The sequence below is a fragment of the Podarcis bocagei genome (genome assembly GCF_964188305.1).
Source record: "Podarcis bocagei genome assembly, chromosome: 1".
Lineage (NCBI taxonomy): Eukaryota > Metazoa > Chordata > Lepidosauria > Squamata > Lacertidae > Podarcis > Podarcis bocagei.
Window position 1 is genome coordinate 13,103,395 of NC_138125.1, and position 22,905 is coordinate 13,126,299.

The window sequence follows — 22,905 nt, forward strand, 5'->3', positions numbered from 1 at the left end:
CTCCCATCATCCCTAGCTGGCAGGAATGATGGGAGTTGTAGTCCAATAACAGCTGGAGCCCCAAGTTTGGGAAACCCTGGCCTAACACTTCTAAAGCAGAATTCCACTTCTGAAGCATTGTTTCAAATTGAGATTGGGAGCACAACCGTGGTTATAGCAAAACCACGCTGCCCCATGGTTAGCTTCAAGAATGAAAGGGGATGGGGTAGAAAGAAGAAAGAGAGGAAGGAAGCAGGACAGAGTGTTTGAGCCCATGAGATCTCCTCTCTGTAGGTAAGGGATCCACCAAGCAGAGTTATTGATGTCTGCAACAGGCCTTAGCTTGCATAAAAGATGTACCTTGCACAAGGCGCATAGTGAAATGATTTTAAATGATTTCAGATATGTCCTGGTGCACAGAGCTCTCTCTTTTGGCTCCCCAAACCCCCTTCTTCACCTTGTGCGAGCCCCACTGTTTTATATCTGTGCTGTCGCTGTGGCAACATACGGCGGCACATAATTTCCTGTCTCTGTTTGCTGTGCGAGTCCCATCTGCAAAAGATTGCTTGTGCTCTGGATTTCCAAATCCAAGTGCAGCTGTACGTGGCTTGGCTTTTCCAGCGTGCCAGCACATGTTTGCAATGTATTTGCATTTTAAGGGTGGAGAGAAGGCATTTGTTTCTTTGCACGTGCACACCCTTGACTGAGCAGAGCGGCTTTGTACCTTAGGTTCAGGGCAGGGGCTCGGAAGCTGTCTTTGCAGCAGACCTCCAGTAGTGCCTTGGGTGAAAAACCTCAGGGGTCAAATGTGGCTGCCTAGGCTTCTCTTTCTGGCCCTTGGCATGGGAGACAAAAGCAGAGCAACTCAGACCTGTCTCTGTGCCCTCTTTGCACCCCCAACTAATCCAGCAGCCACAAGCTGCCGCTGCGTGAAAATGACAAGGGAAAGAAATCTGAATTCCGCAAGCTTTTACAAGCTATGCAAAGCAGAGGAGGAGGAGAAGGATCTTATCCAGCCCAAGGAACTGCCCAGCTTCCTCTGTGCTTGTCCTTCAGAAGTACAGGCCATAACTTTCTCTCTACAAGACATTTGCACAACGGAGCTTAGGTACCCCTGGGAATTTGGCACCCCGGGCGTTTGCCAGGCTGGCTCCAATTAGTTGGCCTTGGCTAGCGGCAGATCCATTTGGCTGGCCTAATTGGAAAGGGCTATGTCGAGGATACAAAACAGAACTGAATGTCTGGTCCCCAGAATGCAGTCTGTGTGGTTTCATTCTGGTCCACACAGCGGGCAGGGGCCACGGTTAGACCAGTGCCGATGGTTGAATTTGCCCTCTGAGCCAAAGGCAGAAAGCCCAGCCAGCAGCCAAACGAAGCCTCAAGCGGTGGTTCCCACAGTGCAGCAACCCAGCAAAGGGGATGCAGCAAGGAAAACCACCGTCACCTCTCCGCTGGGAAGCGCTGAGCAAAGGCGAGTCCCCAGGCAATGTGGCCGATCTGATCGGCACAAGGCATGCAAGCTCCACTCCCCAGTCGTTCTTAGACTCCTTATTGGGTGAGCAATGCAGCCAAGCAACACAGCTGGAGCCTCCCTCCTCCCTGGCCGGCAGGGAGGGAGGGAGGGAGAGGAGCTGCTTCCTTTGAAACCCGGGAAATTTAAGGGACATCATCAATTAAGGGACACAGCGCTGGGATAACGGAGTTTCCCGCCAAATAAGGAATGGTTGACAGCTATGGCTATGCTCTATTACAGATCTTATGGCCTTTCCCCATTTTCCTGTGCTGCCCACCTTTGGGCTTAGAATGAACATACCTCTTCCCAGCTGAACTGTCTGTGTTAGCTGCTTTGTCATTGTTATCTCCGTGGGGCCTCAAATAGGTTTTATTTCAAAAGCCCAAGGTCTTGACTTATGAAAGCTCACCAGGCCGACGTCTGAGAACACTCTGCTCTAAAGTTCAGAGCAAACACATTTACTAGACGGCGGCTGCTCTCTAGCATCGCCAGCTTATCAAATTTCAGAGTCTCTTCCTTGCTGTGATGCCAAACCACTTTGAGTTTCCGTGGGCTGCCTGCAGATGTGTAGAATTCGTACTCTGCTTGGGTGAATAGTCCGAAAGCCTCTCCTCACATGGATTGTTCAATAAATACGGCAAAAACCAATTGCATCTCTCTGAATCTCTCTCAAGGCGGATAAAGTGTTTGTGTGTGTGTGTGTGTGTGTGTGTGTGTGTGTGTGTGTGTCACTGTAGGAATCGCAGTAAAGGGTGTCTATTGCATTGCCTGGGCAGGGTTAGTCAGTGTGGTGTTCGGTTAGCCAGGTATTGTTCAGTTCCAGCCAGCACAGCCAGTGGTCAGGGATGATGGGATTTGTAGTCCATAACATCCGAAGGATGCCTCATTGGCTGCCAATTAATTTCCAGGCCCAATCCAAAGGGTTGCTGTTGACCTATAAAGTCTTAAATGGCTCAGAATGGCAATACCCCAAGGACCGCCTCTCTGCAATTGAACTGACCCAAACCCTGCAATCATCATCTGAGGCCTTTCTTCATGTGCCGCCTCCATGAGAGGTCTGGAGGATGGCAACATGAGAAAGGGCTTTTTCTGCAGTGGCCCCCCGTTTGTGGAATGATCTCCCCAAAGAGGCTCGCCTGGCATCTTCATTGCATATATTTAGATGCTAGGTGAAAACGTTTGTCTGCCCCCACGCATTCAACTCATTAGCATTCTATAGATTTTTAAATACCGTATTGGCCCGGATATTGACCTGGATATAAGACGTTCCCTTAAAATTCCGCAGGCACTGACACCCATTTCGTTTTACCGTAGGTCTGTTTCAGCAGCGATATCGTAAAAGCCATTTTTTGTAAGGTCACGAATTTAAGCTGCACTTTAACTTTTCACAGTTGGAATTTGGGGGGGGGGAGTGAAGCTTATATTCAGGCCCACAAATGGTATGTTTGTGGGAGGGAGGTTATTGGTTTGTTACTGGTTTTGTTTATGTATTTTGTATTTATTTTTCTGTTGTGAACCGCCCTGTGATGAAGGGTGGCATACAAATTTTAACAACAACAACAACAACAACAATAGTCTTTTAAATGATGTTTTGCCCTTCTCCACAGACTTTTGTGAATGATGTGCGGATTCCAGACCAGAAGTACATCACGCTAAGACTGAACGATGTGATCCGTTTCGGCTATGATATCCTTTTTGGGCAGGATTTTGTGGGACACTTAGCAACGTCCTTCCTTCCCTGAATAATAATAATAATAATAATAATAATAATAATAATACCTTTATTGTCAATGTACAACCTGTGTACAATGAAATTAATGCACTCCTTAATGAAATTTATGGTTATTGCACTCTCTTGCAGCCTCATTTTGGAGAGGCAGTGTGGTATAGTGGTTAAACTGTTGGACTAGGACTGAGAAGACCCAGGTTCACACTTCCATTCATCTGTGAAACTCATGGGGTGACCTTGAGGCCTATTGCTAGCACTCAGTCTAACCTACTTTTCCGTGTATAAGACGCATCCTATTTTTGGGGAGCCAAACTTTAGAAAATGGGGCAGATGGCACAGAGTTGTTGAGCTCCCCCCCCCGCCTCTCATTTGTCCCCTCGCCGACAGAAGCTGCCAATCACCCGCTCAATTACCGCAGCATCAGCCAATCAACACCCCCCATTGACTCAACAACCAATACCACTCCCAATAACTGTTGACATCCGTGGCAGCAACCAATCAAACGTCCACCCTATGCAATATCCATGTATAAGACGACCCAAACTTCTTAGCATAATTTTTAAAGGAAAAAAAACGTAGTCTTATACAGTGGTACCCCGCAAGACGAACGCCTCGCGAGACGAAAAACTCGCAAAACGAAAGGTTTTTTCGTTTTCGAGTTGCCTCGCAAGACGAATTTCCCTATGGGCTTGCTTCGCAAAACGAAGCTTGCCCCGGGGACAGCGGGTCTAGTCTTTTGAAGCAAGGGGCGGCGGGGAGATTGCTTCTCCCCACCGCCCCTTGCTTCAAAAGAGGTCCGGGGGCAGCGGGAAGCTGCGGGAACACCTGCCCCAGCCGCCGAGCTTCGTAGCGCTGCTCCGAAGCCGGGCGGGGGGCGGGAACACCTGCCCCAGCCGCCGGGCTTCGTAGCGCTGCTCCGAAGCGGGGTGGGGGGGGGCGGGAACACCTGCCCCAGCCACCCCGCTTCGGAACGCTGCTCCGAAGCGGGGTGGGGGGGCGGGAACACCTGCCCCAGCCACCCCGCTTCGGAACGCTGCTCCGAAGCGGGGTGGGGGGGCGGGAACACCTGCCCCAGCCGTCGGGCTTCGTAGCGCTGCTGCGAAGCCGGGCGGGGGGGGGGCGGGAACACCTGCCCCAGCCACCCCGCTTCGGAACGCTGCTCCGAAGCGGGGTGGGGGGGGCGGGAACACCTTCTGAAGGCGGGCGGGGGGCGAAAGTCTTTGTCCCCCCTGCCTGCCTTCCCAGGGGCTTTTAAATCGCCCCGGACAGCGGAGAAGTCCTCCGCTGTCCCAGGGTTTTTTAAAATGCTGGGGGTGGGAAGAAAAGCCCTTGTCCCCCCCCAGCCTTCAGAAAAGGTCCGGGGACAGACTGTCCCCGGACCTGGTCTGAAGGCGGTTTCCCTAGGAACGCATTAATTGATTTTCAATGCATTCCTATGGGAAACCGTGCATCGCAAGACGAAAAAACCGCAAGACGAAGAGACTTGCGGAACGAATTAATTTCGTCTTGCGAGGCACCACTGTACACGGAAAAGTATGGTACTTCACAGGGTTGCTGTGAGCAACTTGCTCGTTTATTTATTTGCGGCATTTATAACATGCATATTTATTTGCAGAATTTATAACTCGGTTCATTTATTAATTTGCAGCATTTGTAGCCAGTAAGTAGTAGTTTGTAAACGTCTGTCCTAAGACGGTCCCTGCCCTCAGCCTCACGATCTAAAACATCGTTTCTCAACCTGTGGGTCCCCAGATGATGTTGGACTACAACTCCCATCATCCCTAGCTAGCATGGTCAGAGCTCAGGAATGATGGGAGTTGTAGTCGAACAACATCTGGGGACCCACAGGTTGAGAACCGCTGATCTAAAAGGACACAACACACAAGGAAAAGGAAATGGGAGGGACGAGGGGACACTAAAGCAGTTTGAATCCTCTTGGTGGGGTGTGTGTGTGTGACTTGAGGGAGTTATCCTGTCCCATCGCCAATGCCTGTGGCGGTTTGTATTTGGACAGTGAGTTAATGTAGGTCAGTCTGAGGATATGAAATGCGGGATATGAAAGCAAAGTTCTTTCCCTGAGACTCTCGTGGAAGAGCATGCTTTACATTTCACCCTACATCTCTTGGAGGTTTTTGGACATTTGGCACATGAAAAAATGTTTGCATCCTGGCCTTGAGCAAAGCCAAACAGTGGATTTTGTTGGCTTCAGTGGGGAATTCCCTCTGGATGCCCCTAAATTGGCAACAACAGCACTCTTGCTTTCCATCCCTGCCTCCCAAACCGGGATCGGTTGAAAAAAAATTCACTTGGCATCAGCTCCAGAGGGAAAGAATGCAATTGCTTAACTCTTTTGGAAACATCTGTGAGATGGAGCTGCAGAAGCTTTTGAGGCTGGGCTTTTAACCTCTTCATCGGAGCATCGTCTCCCAGTTGTCTGGTATCTTCAGCCAGTTACCAGTGTTGCGATCGCTTTCTGTGTGCGCTCTAGGTCCCCCCAGGCCAGGATTTTTAATAACAGTTGGCAGGTGGACGGACCATTTCCTCTGTGACAGAACCCATGATTTGCCTGAAGAAGGTTCCAGGTTAAATCCTGCACACCTGAGGTTAGCAGGTGCCAGGAGAGATCTCTTGCCTGGCATCCAGGCAGCTGCTGTCAGCTGGAGTAGACCAGCCTTGTAAATAAGCCCCCAGAGGTTACAAGCCTGCAGCAATTACTACTAGTGTGCTGGGACCTGTGTTAGAAATTAGCCGGGTGTGTTTTGCGACTGGCATGGGCCCAATTGCGACCATGGAGATCTCTGGTTGGCGACTGGGAAAAGCAAATCTTCACTTGGAGAAGGATCTGAAATAATTTCCTTGAATTCTGGATAGTTTGATGTTTTAATGTATAATGACCCGCTTTGAGATTTGTTCTTTAAAATATAAAGTGCTATAGAAATGAAAGGAATCATCATCATTCCCATTGGGAAAAAAACAACACCTGGACATTCCATTGCTGCAACCGCAATTTAGGTTTAAGGTGCCATTTGGTGATTACGTACTGTATTTGAGTTTTTAACTCTAGCTGAGACTGGAGCAAGTTGATAGAAAGGGATGGAGAGAGCTAGGAAGGGCATGGCTGAGAGGACCTTTCACCTCTGGCACATGCTAGGTTTCCGTGCTTGGCATGGTCCCCTCATTTTTCTGCTTCCAGCTCTTCATTGCCTGCTTGCGATACTCTTCTTCTTCTTTAGTGATCACTCGTAGCTGAGTAAGATTGTCTTCCATGAACCTGGTCTTAACAGTGAGTCCATAAGTGACTGTGGAGGCCAATTCTGGATCCACACGTCCTTCCACAGTGGGGACATAGGTTTCCGGGAGGGAGTTGATTACGGTGAAGTTTTGCCAAGCATGACTTCCTCTTAGCACGTTTCTCCCTTTCGTCCTGAGTTTGAGCGTCTTCAAAGTCCATTTGGTAAAGGCTGTTCTCCAGCTGGAGCACTCGCAGGCCAGTGTTTCCCAGTTGTCGGTGTTTATACTACTTTTTTTTTATAGATTTGCCTTTCGAGAGTCTTTGAACCTCTTTTGTTGACCACCAGCATTACGCTTACCATTTTAAAGTTGGCAATAGAGTACAGTGGCACCTCGGGTTACAAACTTAATCCATTCCGGAAGTCTGTTCTTAAACCAAAGCTGTTCTTAAACTGAGACGTGCTTTCCCTAATGTGGCCTCCTGCTGCCGGTGCCCTTCCACCGTTTGGATTCCATTCTTAGAGTGAGGTAAAGTTTGCAAACTGGGACACTACTTCCGGTTTTGTGGAGTTCGTAAACCGAATAGTTCGTAAACAGGGCTGTTCTTAAACCGAGGTACCACTGTAGTTGCTTTGGAAGACGATAATCAGGCATGCGCACAACATGACCAGTCCAACGATACTAAGTGCTTTATGGCTACCAGGCTTAAATGCAAGGCTGGAATGGATAGCACTGGTCTAGACAAGCAAATAGTCTGACCTAGTTTAAGGCCACGTCTGCTTCATGCATTTAAAGTTCTCCTATACCACTTCAAACATCCGTAGTTTTCCCGCACAGAACCCTGGGAGCTGTAGTTTGCTAAGGGTGCTGAGAGTTGCTAGGAGAAACCTATTCTCCGTGCAGTACTGCAATTCCCAGAATCCTTCAACAACCCATCCTCCTTCTGGTGGAATTGTAACTGTGGGGTGGGTGGGGAGAAAAATAAGGGATTAGGCCACGAAGATGATTTGGTGTACGCGAGTTCATGACACCTGAGATTCTTTCGGTCCATATCCTTTTCCTTTTTTTGATTTGTTCGCCAGGTTGTGGCTTTGAGGGATGTATGACCACAGGGGAAAAATCACCTGGCCCGTACTGATATAAATAAATGAAATATAAATATATGAATTTATATTATTATAAATTTGATAAAATAGTAAAATAATAATAATAATAATAATAATAATAATAATAATAATAATAATAATAATATGCTGGTACCGAGAGTAAATGGGGAGGGGAGGATGCTAAACTTAGCTTATCCTGCTATATGTACGATGAACGGTGGTGTTGCAGAACAGCTCTCTGGTGTGACTTGTGCCTCCAGCCTATTCCCACCCACCACTAATTTATATTGACCTCCTTTCATTAAACAGCCTTGATGCTAAAATCAGGTCAATGGGCAAAAAATTCCTGATTAGCAAGGCATTGATTTTTAAGAAGGTTCCTGAATTACCCCACGATCCATACTCACTTCTGGCTTTTTAATTTTTTCTTAAATTTGTCTACATTTCAACACTGTGTTTTCTGATGAGTGCAAAAATGGGCATTATTCCGCTTTAATGTGCTTTGTGGAAAAGCAAGGTTCTCTCTCCCAAATAGAGTGTGGCGGGGCTGGCATTTCAGTGCATCTTGGCAGCAGACACGGGTCTCTCTGCAGGCCTTGGTGTTTGTTCGGATCCTTGTGGTGTGTTTGTGTCGGAGGGAGAGAGACAGAGAAAGGGCAGCGGTGGTTGCAGGGCTGGGGAGAACCTTTTGCTGAAATGGAATCTTTTGCAGGTGAAATTGCATGCCTAATTCCTGCAACCTGATGCAATTTACTCCGTCCCCTCCCTACCACCCGATGGGCATTTTCCCAAAAAGCATTCTGCCTGTCCCCTTCTAGTTCAGCTCTTTATAGCTCGCATTGCCTGAGTCAGCAGTGTTCTCATGCAGAAGGCGACGCATCTGCCGGCCGCGACAAAAACTGGCGGGTTTCCCCAACTGTGCCCTTGTCCTTGGTCTGTTCCCCTCTCTCTAAAAGCAACATGCACAATCCTTTCTTGCGGTTCCAAACATTCCCAAACAACCTCCCACCCTCCTCTGTCGGGGAAGTGCAAGCCAGCTCTTCTGTGCAGCTGTAATGTGAGCTGTTGTCAACGTTGCCCGTTTAAAACGGTTCATTGTGCTGTTGACGGGGCAATCTTTTGTGCTGCGTCTATACTTATTGCTCCGGAGGCAGAGCCTGGTGTCTGGGTGTGGCAGATGCATTTTTGCACAGTGCTGCTTCATTTGTGTTCCTGCCTTGCCTTCCCATTTCTCTCCATCCCAGTTTTTCCATCGTCTGCCTGCACACAAAGCTCCCAGGATACAGCCCTATGTTCCATTTTAAGCTGGAGCCTGTCTGGGCAATGGGCACCAATTCATGGTGGAGCTCTGAACTTTCATTTTCATTTTAGCCCGCTCTTGATTGTGACAAACAGGGAAACCTTTCCTTTCTTCCAAATAGATAGATAGATAGATAAATACAGATGCTTATAGCATCTCCGCTTTCAGTTCATAGAGCCCTTTCTACAGATCAGTTACATTCAATGGGACTACAGTAGTACCTCAGTTCTCAAATGCCTTGGTTCTCAAACGCCAAAAACCCAGAAGTAAGTGTTCCGGTTTCCGAACATTTTTTGGAAGCCGAAAGTCCAATGCGGCTGTCGGCTATTGTTTTTGGGGCGCCTGCACCAATCAGAAGCTGCGCCTTGGTTTTCAAACATTTCGGAAGTCAAACAGACTTCTGGAACGGATTTAGTTTGGTGCTTTTGTTTTTGCTATTTATTTTTCATTTTTGAGGCTTTTCCGGTTAATTTGTTTTTGTGACTGTGTGGAACTCAGTTCAGCTACTGATTGTGTGACTGCGGAAATGGATAAAAGCCTCCCATCCAAACAATGGCTATCATCAGTGCAGGTAAGATTTTTTTTTTTAAATCATCCACAATACTGTCTTACCTATTTTATAGTACAGTAGTACATTGATTATTGCTTTCATTTTATGGTTCAATGGACTTGTTAGATAGTAAAATCCATGTTAAATTGCTGTTTTAAGAGTTGTTTATAAAAGTCTGGAATGGATTAATCCGTTTTGCATTACTTTCTATGGGAAGATGTGCCTTGGTTTTGGAACGCTTTGGTTTTGGAATGGACTTCTGGAACAGATTAAGTTTGAGAACCAAGGTACCACTGTAATATTACAGACAGTATGAGGCTGGAGGAGGAGGAGAGAGAACGGGGCAGATAGCAAACTCTGGTATTTTTACATGGTGTGTGTGCGAGGTTTTGGTGTCAGCGTCATGTGGGTAGGTTCTTTATCTATTACTTTATTAGTTTTTGTTGGCGATGAGAGAGATTGAGGGGCCCAGGACATGGTTGGAAAGCCTTTTTGTCACCTGAGCAAACCTGGACCACCCGTAGCTGGGTTTCTCAAACATCCCCCTCTCCCCCTCTTTGCTCTTAAGGGTGCTGCCTTTCACCTGCACGGAGTGGAACAGGCCCAGCCAAGGATTCCTCTGGCAGCGACTCTGCCCTACCCATGTGATTCTGGAAGCTGGACAGCTCAGTGCCCGTGTGCCACAGTGTCTGGCAACATGGCGGTCAAGGGGGCGGATGTGCACTTTCTAGCTGCCTCTGCTGAGCAGTGACCAAGCAGGGACGTATGGTCTGTGCAGCAGTGTTCGAAACTCCCATTGTTCTAGGCCAGGCATCCCCAAACTCGGCCCTCCAGCAGTTTTGGGAATACAACTCCCATCATGTCTAGCTAACAGGACCAGTGGTCAGGGATGATGGGAATTGTAGTCCCAAAACAGCTGGAGGGCCGAGTTCGGGGATGCCTGTTCTAGGCACATTTTGCGATAGGGAGTTTCAGTAGTGTGGGCATTTTCTGAGCTCTGGGCGCAGTACTGCGCCTAAGATTTCAAGATAAAAATTGCAGAGTGGAAGGAAAGGAGGACCTTTTTCTGCCTCCCCACTTCCAGCTACTCTCCGAAGACTGGAGAAGAATACAAGAATATTACAGGGGGTGGGCGGGGGAAGGACTAAACAAACGTAAAATTTTAGCTGCAGTTCATTCATTTTCAGTTTTGTATTCTTGTTATTTAAAAGGCACGCCTAGACATTCCGTTGTTGCACCCATAACCTGGGTTTAAGGTGCCACATTTATGTCTGTGAAGAGGCCTGCGCGACAGCATTGGTTTTTCGAACTCTGTGCAGTAGTGATGACCATTGACTTGGATGGCCTTACACTGTCAGAACCGAATGCTTGGTCTGATACAGCAGGGATTTTCCTAGGTGGTTCTTCTTCAAAAAATCTTTTAGTGTGAGCAACCCTTCATAGGAGAACTAACTCATTTGAAATGAATGGAATGCACTCTGTTTGTTGCAAGGGCATGCCCTGGATTGGTGCAGCCTTTCAGGGACTCTCAAGTGTCCTCCTTGCCAATTGAAGTATAGCTTAATTTAATTGCAGCTGGATGGATAGGTGTAAGAGGACTTGGCAGAAAGGGTGTGTGTGTGGGGGGGAGAGGCAGGCAGGGAGAAAGGAATGATGTCATCACATAAACTTTCTCCTCCTGTGATTCTGAATCACCTGTTTTTCCTCTCTTGACCACCTGAGGTTTTCATTTTTTGTTTTACTTCCTTGTAGAAATGATGTAAGTTTTGGCTGCGAGGTGATCCTAGCTGGTGTGTTGTGTATTATTTTTCCTTTTGAAGATGCAGTGACTTCCTTTTCTTCATTGATTTGTAGAATTTATATAATGTTCTCTCTCTCTCTCCCTCTCTTTATGCAAATCATGATCGGCAGATATAATTGGATGGGGGATCTATATCCGATGTACATATACAACAGTAACAAATGACACCTTCTAAAAACTAAGCAGAAACAGAATAAAACTGTATTATAAGTAAAACTGGGCAGTGTATGATTGAAAGTTGGGAATTGAAGACCTTGAAATATTGTGTAAACTTCTTAAAGAGGCATCTAAAGCTAGCGTCTGTCTTCCTCTCAAACAACCAGGGGGACAGTATTCTAAAGATGGGTGCTACAACCCAGAAGTCCGGCTTCCTCATCGATAAGTGATAATCTGCTGGTCATGGGATGACTAACAGGATCTCCTTGGAAGATTTTAAAGCTCTGTTGGGCCTGTGCTGAGACGGCCAGGGATCTGCTGGATCCCAAGCTGTTGCATCACTTCATTGGGCCTGATCTGGGGCTGATCATCCTGCTCTGCAACTTCCACCCCAGCTGTCAGGAACAGCAGGCCTGCAGATGTTTTGATAGCTCCCCACTGGTGGGAGTGGGAAAATTTGGATTGCACCTCAGCTATAACAGCAATGTTCAGTTTTGACATATGCACCGCATCGCAAACCAGTCTTGTCACAGATGGTGAATCTGCATCCCCTTACATACTTTCCCTTTCCAGCCGCTGTACGATGAATGTTTATTTATGGCTCCTTTGAAATCATCTGACATGACCGTGTTGGGAGAGGAGTTGCCGTTGGCTTCTAATAATGTTACAGTAGATGAGTCTTGCAAAAAAAACCCTCTGCCTCTTTCCTTAACGTGTTCTCTACATGCCAACATGTATGTGCTCGAACACATCCAACACAAGGTCCCAGAAGAAGCATTAAAGGTGAGCATTTGCATTCCTTTTTGTGTTTGTTTGGTGGGGGGGGATGAGAATAAGGGGGGCTATTTATGACACACTTCTTGCGCTAGTGAACTATTCCTACAGCTCAGGGAGATTGCATGAGTGGCTCGGCACCATTTCCTTTCTGCTGCTTAGCTTACAAAATCCCCCAAAACGGGCGTCGGGGAAATGGGATTTCCCACATTCATAGGAGGCGTGGGATCTGGTGCCTCTGAAAGCTCTCCTAGCAGTAGAAATGAGGGTCTGCGTGGCTCAGTGGTGGGATGCATGCTCTGCATGTTTCCGTGGATAACGAGATCAGCTGATATTGGGAAGGTCATTTCTGTGTCTGTAGAGAGTGTCAGGGAATTCTACTCAGTATTGATCCAGAGCAGATTCCAACGTATAGTTAGCAGAGTAAAAACTTAAACACGTTGCAGGATTCCCCAAAAATAGACCAGAGGCAATTAATATTTCATCTAGCAGAGCTTTACTGCTACTGAAGGCAAATGAGCATAATGGTCACAAATCCAATACAATCAGGATTGGCACTTTCCATAAGAAATCCAGTTGCAGCAGACTTAAATTTACAATAACTTATAATAACACGAAACCTTAACACTAAGCGTACAGTCATACCTCGGGTTACAGCCACTTCAGGTTGTGTCTTTTTGGGTTGCAGACTGGCAAAACCCAGACGTAACCCTTTCCGGTACTTCCGAAACCCGGAGGTACCGGAACGGGTTACTTCTGGGTTTCGGCAGTTGCGCATACGCAGAAGCGCTAAATCACACTTTGCGCATGTGCAGAAGCGCCAAATTGCAACCCGCAGATGCGGGTTGCGAACGTGCATCCCGCATGGATCACGTTTTCAACCTGAGCGTCCACTGTACAGTGGTGCCTCGCAAGACGAAAAGAATTCGTTCCGCGAGTCTTTTCGTCTTGCGATGTTTTTCATCTTGCGAAGCACGGTCCGTCGCAATTGCGCCTCTTCAAGCGGCTTTAAAAAAAAGGCGCAAGATGTTTTCGTCTTGCGAAGCAAGCCCATAGGGAAATTTGTCTAGTGAAGCAACGCAAAACTGAAAAACCCTTTCGTCTAGCAAGTTTTTCGTCTTGCGAGGCATTCGTCTTGCGGGGCACCACTGTACTATGTACAGAACACCACACCAGAAGGAAGAGAGACACAAAGAGAAAGTGAAGCCCAGGCTCCTTCTGGCCTTACTTTTATAGTCAGCATGACCTTGACTGAAAGAGATAACTGAACCAGCTGCACTCAGCTTCTCGGAAGGCATAACCCAAACACCACGAACCTTCTGCTTGTTTCTTTCACACAGAGAAGTTTCCAGAACCCTCTTGAATCAATTAGAATAGGAAAGATCTGTACACATCAGATCAATACTTTCTGCGCTAAGAAATGTAAACGGACTCTCCCCCTGCATCTGGGTAGATAGTATTGGCTTAAGCTTAGGTGTGGGGAACATTTGGCCTTCCAGATAATAATAATAATAATAATAATAATAATAATAATAATAATAATAATAATAATAATAATAATAATAATAATTTATTTATACCCCGCCCATCTGGCTGGGCCTCCCCAGCCACTCTGGGCGGCTTCCATAAAAACCAAAAATACAATAAAATATCACACAGATGTTCATATAGGGTTGGGAGGGGCCCCCAAGGGTCATCCAGTCCGACCCCCTGCAATGCAGGAATCTCAGTTAGATCATACAGGACTGATGGTCATCTAACTTCTGCTTAGAAACCCCCAGTGGAGGAGAGTGAGTGTGGTGTGCACAATTCATTCTGATCTTCTCATTCAGCCTTGTTGATGAGAACAGGTGTTGTGCAAAAAGCACAGATGCACCTTTGCACCACCACTCCCATTTATTTCAGAGCTTTCCCATGAGAAACACCCAGTGCAGTATGCTGAAACAATCTTAGATCAGAGTTAATCCCCACCTGGCAGTTCCGTGTTTTGCCAAGACTGGTACTTCGCTGATTATTATATATCTCCACCTGTTCCATAGGATAGGCTGCCTTCTTCCCCTTGTCAAGGTTTTGGCCCATAGTCATGAGCATTAGCAATTTCACTTACTTATTCTTTTAAAGCCAGCCAATGACAAGGTTCTTGTGAAAGTCCGTGGCTCAGGCAAAGTTGTCGGGCAGGATTCGGGCCATGTTTTGGCTGCCCAAGCCTGAGAAAATAATAAGCACATCGTAAGAAAGAAACACAACAGTGCAGATTGGAGATCTTGTGTGAATTCTGTGGCAGGGCAAAAGAGCTTCTACAAAAGATCGGGGTGTGTGTGTGTGTATTTGGAAACAGTGGCTTGTTTCAGCAACGGGTTATAAGAAATGTCTCCAGCCTTCTTAGAAACCCAGGAAGCTGCCATGGACACACAGACGCAGCCCATTTCACAGAAAGAAAAACTAGTGATGATCGCCTTTCCGAACAACAACAGGCAGAACATCTGCAACCCCCACAAAAAAATAAAACATGCACACAAGTAGGCAGGCTCCCCAAGCAGGCAGACCACCTCAAAAGTCCAACCCCCGTCAGTTTTTTAAAATATTAAAAATAAGGGGTCTGAGGGTGCCATTGTAGGCACTGCCCCAGGACTGCAAAGAAGCCCCATTTCTCCTCAAGCTTCTTGCCTTTGTGCACCCCCCCAGCAAAATACCGTATTTTTCGCTCTATAGGACGCACTTTTTCCCCTCCAAAAATGAAGGGGAAATGTGTGTGTGTCCTATGGAGCGAATGCAGGCTTTCGCTGAAGCCTGGAGAGCGAGAGGGGTCGGTGCGCACCGACCCCTCTCGCTCTCCAGGCTTCAGGAAGCTATCTGCAAGTCTTCAGAGCGCGGCGGGAGTTCTTTGCTCTTTGGGGCTGGGGGAAAAAATAATTCCCCCCCTTTATTCCCCCTCCCCCAAAAAACTAGGTGCGCCCTATGGTCCAGTGCGCCCTATAGAGCGAAAAATACGGTACTACCAATTTTTTTTCCATTTCCCCATTCCTGTTTAATCCTCACACTGTAACAATGACAAATTATTAATTTCAATTTCAATGTTCCTGCATTGCAGGGCGTTGGACTAGATGACTCTGATGTTCCTTTTCAATTCTAAACTTCTTTGATTCTGGGTGTCCCCCCCACATGGGCCAGACAGTTCCATCCAAGCACCGACTAGGCCCAGAGATGCTTTGCTTTGTCCCAGTGGCAGCTTCATATGCATTCAGACCCATGCCCTGAGTGTTCACATCAACCTGTTTGCAGGTGTTCACACCAGCTGTTCCTCTGTGCCCACACATACTTCCAAGTCACACCTCTCACCATCCCTGACTTGTTTTTGCCTGGCTGGAATGTGTCCTTGAACAGTGCCGGATTTACGTATAAGCTAAACAAGCTATAGCTTAGGGCCCCGCTCTCGAGAGCCAGTGTGGTGTAGTGGTTAAGAGCGGTGGACTCGTAATCTGGTGAACCGGGTTTGCGTCTCCGCTCCTCCACATGCAGCTGCTGGGTGAACTTGGGCCAGTCACACTTCTCTGAAGTCTCTCAGCCCCACTCACCTCACAGAGTGTTTGTTGTGGGGGAGGAAGGGAAAGGAGAATGTTAGCCGCTTTGAGACTCCTTTGGATAGTGATAAAGCGGGATATCAAATCCAAACTCCTCTTCTTCTTCTTCTTTTGGGCCACCCCTCCCCCCCAAAAAAATCAAAGGAAAAAATCCTGAATGTACATTTCCAAAATATAAGATAAAAAAATAAAAATAAAACCTACATACAGCAACAGTGTTTTGTGTTCCTGAGGCTCCTATGATGTTAGTAATGGGCCCCGCCTGCTAGCCTGCTCCCTGAAATATCACATATAAAGGGCCCCATTACCTTCAGTAGTTTAGGGCCTCATCAAATTAAATTTTCATTAAATCCGGCCCTGTCCTTGAACTCCGACAATACTTCTTGCTTGCCTGGATAGTGGCTAGAGAGTGTGCGAATAAGCTTGCCCGTGAATAAACTTAACGCTTATTTTGCTCTACCCAAAAATTGTCTCGCGGCCCCCGAAGGCTTGCTCAGACTGGGACAGTTGCCCTTGGGCTGGGAAAGGGTTTCCCCCCACCCCACCTTTGCGCTATAGACGTTTGTGTGTCTCTCTTTTGCCCTTCAGCATGAGAAATACACCAGCCAGCTGCAGATGAGCTTCAAAAGTGCAGTCATGAAAAGGGTAGAGCAGCCTTTGGAGCACGGCGGAGAGACCGAGTCGCCCCAAGCGAAGCTGGAGAAAGGCGAGAAGAAAGCAATTACAGGTACCTGTATGGGAAAACCAGTTGGCCGGGCACCGAAACGAGTCTCTCTCTCTCTCTCTCTCTCTCTCTCTCTCTCTGTTGCAAGTCTTGATTTTGCCAGTGATTAGGAATTAGCTGTTCAGCAGGAGTGTGGGGTTGCCATCGTGGATCTGGTGCAATGTAACCTTGCCTCTTCTTAAAAGGTAAAGGGACCCCTGACCATTAGGTCCAGTCACGAACAATTATGGGGTTGCAGCGCTCATCTCGCTTTATTGGCCGAGGGAGCCGGCGTACAGCTTCCGGGTCATGTGGCCAGCATGACTAAGCCGCTTCTGGTGAACCAGAACAGCACACGGAAACGCCATTTACCTTCCCGCCGGAGCGGTACCTATTTATCTACTTGCACTTTGATGTGCTTTCAAACTGCTAGGTTGGCAGGAGCAGGGACCGAGCAATGGGAGCTCACCCCGTTGCGGGGATTCGAACCGCCAACCTTCTGATCGGCAAGCCCTAGGCTCTGTGGTTTAACCCACAGCGCCACCCGCGTCCCAGATTGCCTCCTTACCCATGCCAAAATGAGATCTGCGTGAGATTTGAACTCGCTCCCACAGGAGGCAGCGATGGGCTTGGGTGGCATTAAAAGAGAACTTTGGCAGATTTGCGGACGAAAAAGTTATGAGTGGCTACCAGCCAGAATGGCTTTGTTCTGCCTCCATGGACGGAGGTAGCAAAACTTAAACTGTGGGTTTTTAAAAATTGTTTTCGTTCATTATTATAGTATGTATTTTTGCGTTTTTATATTGTAAACCTCCTTGTGATGGGTGGATGAAGGGCAGTATAATAATAATAATAATAATAATAATAATAATAATGATGATGATGCTAGTGAATAGCAGTTCCTGGAAGCCGGAGAGGTGATTGCTCTTGTGATAAAATCCTGCTTTCAGCTTTCCCACAGACATCCAATCGGCCACTGGCTTGATCCAGCAGCCCTCTCTCTTCATGTTACTATTCTTAAGAGGGTCTTCTTTGATTACTTTTTATCTGGATATACAGGCATGATGTTTAAGGCAGCTTTTTAGCTGTTCTGCGTTGTCTCGCCATTTTGCTTCTTACGTCGACGCTTTTATAAAGAAATAATAAAAGGAATAAATAATAAAGTTGCATTTGGTGCTGGTCATACTGAGTCGACCCATTAATGGACTTAGGTTAGTCATATCTGTTCCTTTTCAGTGTGACTAGCACTGACTACAACCCTAAATCTCTGATAAATGGGGCTCAATCAGAACTGCATCAAATATAAGGCAGGTTCTTCCTTCCCTTTCCCCCTGTTTTCCTCATGTTTCTCTATTTCAGGGTCAAGCAAAATCTCACTTTCAAATAAAAGCGAATCCTCTTGATTCCAGGCGTTTCCTCCTCTGGGGATTAGCCCGTAAGCCAAATCTTTCACCCAGTTTCATCATGCACTGAGGTGGGAACAGTGGCGTAGCGTAGGTTGTCAGCAGCCGGGGCAAGGCAAGTAATTTGCGCCCCCTAACCCGTGGATTTGCGCCCCCTAACCCTAACCCCCAGATGTGGCACCCGGTGCGGCCGGCCCCCCCTGCACCCCCCACGCTACGCCACTGGGTGGGAAGAAAGGCTTCTCTCTGGCATCGCCTGAGAGGCCGCCATCTTGAGTGGCAGGTGCCCTCTGGTTTTTGCTGGACTCCAGCTCCTATTAGTCCTGCTCAGTACGGCCAATGGTAAGAGATGGTGGAAATTCCAGGCTCGCACCATGTTTCCTGGCCATCTGCCTGGCCTTAGGCCTGATCTAGCAGCCAGACCCTTCTCAAGTTCTTATTGGAGGTCCGCAGTTTGAGACAAGGCTGGTGTGGAGAACAGAATAAATAGAATAAATGTCTGGAAAGGGTCTGAGGAGAACTAGGCCGAGGATTATAGCTCAGTGTAGTTGCTCTTTAATTGAATTACCGTGTTTTCTGCCGTATAAGACGACTGGGCGTATAAGACGACCCCCCAACTTTGGAGAATATTTTCTGGGGTTCAAAAGTCATCTTATACGCCAGAACATACAGTAATTATATTTCAAGAATGCACACACCTCAGTAAAGCTTAAGCGATATTCCAAAAGGTATGGGACAGGGGTGGTGAAAGCTGAAGAGACCGACCGACCCCTTCCTCTCCCCTCAACCACCTATTATTAGCGTTGTCTTGAAGGCCAGTTGTTGCCCTGGCAACCCCTTGTGCGTTAGAAGGAAGGAAGGCAGCCTTGCACAGGGAAGTTTTGATGCTTTATTCTGCTTTATATTTGTTGGAGGCTGCTCCAGAGTGGTTGGGGCAACCCAGTCAGATGTGCGGGGTGCAAATAATGCAATTGTTGTTATGATTAAGACTGACAGGAGTCTCCTTTCAGTTCTTCCCCCCCCCAAAAAAAATATTTATTAAAGTTTTTAAAATATAACAATGAAAATGAAAAATAAAAAGAACAAAATACAAAATACAACATAAAAACAATTAAAAAACAAATAGTTTTCCATAACATATCTTCCTTACGCTTATTTCCCTAGACCTCCTCATACTTCCCTTCTTTGTATTCCACTTCAATTTGTTAGTTCAGCAAATCCTTACCATTAAGCTTTTACCCATTTGTAAACCTTTTTTTTTCGTATCTCCTAAAGCATTACAGCTGGAAACCCCTTAGTTTCTTTCCAACATCCTTCTAACATTCATTAATTTTACAATATTTCTGTAAATAGTCTTTAAATTTCTTCCAGTCTTCTTTCACCAACTCTTCTCCCTGGTCCCAGGAGTCTCCTTTCAGTTTGCCCTTAAAGCCCATCTCAGTTGCAAAGGGAAGGGAAAGGGATCCTTTGCTGGACTTATGGAGGCTGGTCTCAGTGACGGCAGTTTCTCGTGACCTTAATCTTCCATGCAGGCGTATTTGTCCTTGCAAAAATCCTCTCTAAGCTGGGATCAGGTATTAAAGCCATGCTTTCCCTGTTGGTTCTCTTTGAGCTGAGAGTTCGCAGGCATGCAACTACCTCTTTTTCATTCATGTGTTGTGTTCAAAAGGCACACCTCCTGCCTTTCGGGGCTTGTCTCCATTTACCTTTCCTCCGTTCGTTCCAGGCACAGTCTATGATTTGAAGCTCCAGGTCCAAGAGCCCTTTTTTGCCTTGAGCTTTCCCTGCCAAAAAACCCCCAGCTCTTTTTAAAGCTCGATCGTCAGTCCGAGGAAAACCCGAACTGATGTTTGCTTGGATTCAGCTTAAAAGAGCTGGTTTCTGTGGGGAAAGTTCGGGGCAAATACAAATACAAATATAAATGCTTGGACATTGAGCTTTAAATCGTGGAAAGAGAGGGGCAAAATATAAGGGTGAGCAACCCCTGTGTGGCTGGTGGCTGTCAGTTTTACCTGTGACGTCTCCGGCAGACATGACAAGCTCCATTTTGCATTGCTCGGAGCGAGCCAGGAGTTTGCGTTCAGCAGGAGCCGCTTCCCGTGATGAGCTGCGACAGCAGACAAAGGTGAAAGGAAGCGACTGTCTTCTCAGCCCCGAAGGAAACTTTCCGGTGGCAACAGCTGTCATGCGAGCCAGATCCTTGCCGTGCCGTTGTAAAGCACAACCGCCCTCCCGTGTCAATCCCCAGAGTAATTAATTCGCATCCCTTGCCCGTCTTATCTTGTCGGCTGCTGGAGATTACACAAGTTCGCCTACATCTGGGGCAGCCAATGTGCCATCATCCAGATTCTGGACTGCAGCTGCCATCATACCTGACCATTGGCCGTGCTAGCTGGGGGTGATGGGAGTTTCAGCCCAGTACCATCTGGAAGGCTGCCACGTTGACTATGCACCTTGCAAACTAACATTTGCAGTAGTTCTGTTGAAAATTGGTGGGATGTTTAGGCATGCTCAGAGTTCTGTTGGAACCCATCTTTACAGGTCTGCAGGCCATCCTGCTCCTTTTGAGCTTGTTGGCTGTGCCCGTCTGTTGCCTGCACATTTGCAAAACTAAACAGGGTCCGGTATGGTTTCAGATTGGATGGGGGGCTGTGTGTTGAGATTCCTGCATTGCAGGGGGTTGGACGAGATGACCCTGGGAGTCCCTTCCAGCCCTACAATTCTATGGTTCTATGTTTAACATTACTAAGAAGAGGATCTAAGTGTGTACAGCTGCATTGCTGCAGCACCTTTGGGTGCCTGGGGTGTGGCCAGTTGGGTGCTAGGTGTTTGGAGCCATGGCCAATAGACGTGGTCTTGCCTTCCCTGCCATGCATTTTTGGTGTATGGGCAGATGTCTCTCCATACCACCTGCCTGGGCAAGTAGTAGTAGTAGTAGTAGTAGTAGTAGTAGTAGTAGTAATAATAATAATAATAATAATAATAATAATAATAATTATTATTATTATTTATTTATTTATACCCCGCCCATCTGACTGGGCCTCCCCAGCCACTCTGGGCGGCTTCCAACAAAATATTAAAATACAGTGGTGCCTCGCAAGATGAAATTAATCCATTCCGCGAGTATCTTCGTCTAGCGGTTTTTTCGTCTTGCGAAGCAACCCTATTAGCGGCTTAGCGGATTAGCACTATTAGCGGTTTAGCGGCTATTAAAGGCTTAGCGGCTTAGCGGCTTAGCTGCTAAAAGGCTATTAAAGGCTTAGTGGCTTAGAAAAAGGGGGGGGGGAGCGAAAAAAAATCTCAAGACTTGCAAGACATTTTCGTCTTGCGAAGCAAGCCCATAGGGAAATTCGTCCTGCGAAGCGCATTGAAAAACGGAAAACCCTTTCGTCTAGCGGGTTTTCCGTCTTGCGAGGCATTCGTCTTGCGGGGCACCACTGTACAGTAATGCATCAGACATTAAAAGCTTCCCTAAACAAGGCTGCCTTCAGATGTCTTCTAAAAGTCTGGTACTGTAGTTGTTTATCTCTTTGACATCTGACGGGAGGGCGTTCCACAGGGCGGGCGCCACTACCGAGAAGGCCCTCTGCCTGGTTCCCTGTAACTTTGTTTCTTGCAGTGAGGGAACCACCAGAAGGCCCTCGGCGCTGGACCTCCGTGTCCGGGTAGAACGGTGGGGGTGGAGACGCTCCTTCAGATATACTGGACTGAGGCTGTAGCTGTATCAAAATCCAGATCTGGAAGTGTGTGTTGTAAAAGTGATGTGAAGTACCTTGGGGAACCGCAGTTTGTTAAGGCTGCAGAGCAGGGGTAACCAATGTGGGGCTTCCAGATGTTGTTAGACTACAACTCCCATCATCAACTGCTGGCTGAGGCTGATGGGAGTTGTAGTCCAACCATACCTGATGCTGATTGCCCCTGCTGCAGAGCACTTTTGCGTCAATTTAACACTCATGGCTCCCCTCAAAGCATCACTGGAGCTCTGCAAAGAGTGCAGAGAGTTGCCTATTTGTGTCACAGAGCTACAATTCCCAGAGTTCCTTGATTGTTAAACGACTCTGGGAATTGTAGCTCTGTGTGGGGAATAGGGGTTGCCTGTCAGTTCTCAGCGCCTTTAACAAACTGCAGTTCCCTGGATTCTTAGGGGAAGCCATGGCTGTTTAAAGTGGTGTCATGCTGCTTTTAAGTGTATTGTGCGGATGTTGTCCCACCAGAGCAAGGACTTCAACGGGAGCCCTGCAGTGCAGGCGGAACATGGTAGACTGACAGGGCAAAGGTAAAGATGAGGCCCCTGTTATTTCCGCCATGCCTCGCCAATGCAGAGGATTCATAATATCTGCCAATTACAACATCTGATGTTACACCCCCCCCCATTCACTTCTGAGGCGGAACAGGGCTCCAGGGCTTGAGCACTTACCGTATTTTTCGCTCTATAACACGCACCCGACCATAACACGCACATAGTTTTTAGAGGAGGAAAACAAGGAAAAAAATATGCTAAACGAAACAGCGGATGTATGATTTTTGTGGTTCATGCTGTGGCCACAGACATGTGATCTGACAGTGAGTTTGGAGTAGCCCAATGCAAAAATCCTGAGGATCCATGTGGATCCATGCTTTGTAACCACGTTTTTGCACCACTGCGGCCCCAGGCAACAGTGGGTGCATTATTTTTTTGGTGCAAGATGTAGCCATGGACATGCTATGTGATCTGATGGTGAATTTGGGGTGACCCAGTGCAAAAATCCTGAGGATCCGTGCTTTGTAACCACATTTTAAGTGGGGAGGGAAGGAAAAGCACTCAAGGGACAAAGAGCATGCGTGAGGTGGGTGGAGAAGGATGCTGCGAATAATGAAGAAGAGGGGTATAAGGGGAGAAGGCTCCTCTCCTCTCCCGCTTTGCTCCTTTAAAGCAAGCAGGCTCTCTGTCCCTCTCTCCTCCCAACTCAGCGGCTCTTCTCCCGCTTTGCTGTTTCAAAGCGAGCCACGGAGGAGGGAAGGAAGGGGAACCATGGATCCTCTGCTCACGACTGCAGCAGATCCCCCCCGCCACCCGTAGGCATTTCCTCCATAACACGC

The 22,905-nt window shown here is 47.3% G+C and overlaps 1 protein-coding gene across 6 annotated transcripts in view; it reads left to right on the top strand.

Annotated features, from left to right (window-relative positions):
• CEP170B (centrosomal protein 170B) overlaps positions 1-22,905 on the top strand; it is an 80,478-nt gene that overhangs the window by 14,988 nt on the left and 42,585 nt on the right. For all 6 annotated transcript variants that reach the window (XM_081191050.1, XM_081191045.1, XM_081191049.1 and 3 more), the window contains exons 4-6: positions 3,100-3,178; positions 12,090-12,148; positions 16,309-16,447. In XM_081191050.1, coding sequence (XP_081047176.1) covers positions 3,100-3,178; positions 12,090-12,148; positions 16,309-16,447 — 277 coding nt within the window. The remainder of the gene's footprint in view (positions 1-3,099; positions 3,179-12,089; positions 12,149-16,308; positions 16,448-22,905) is intronic.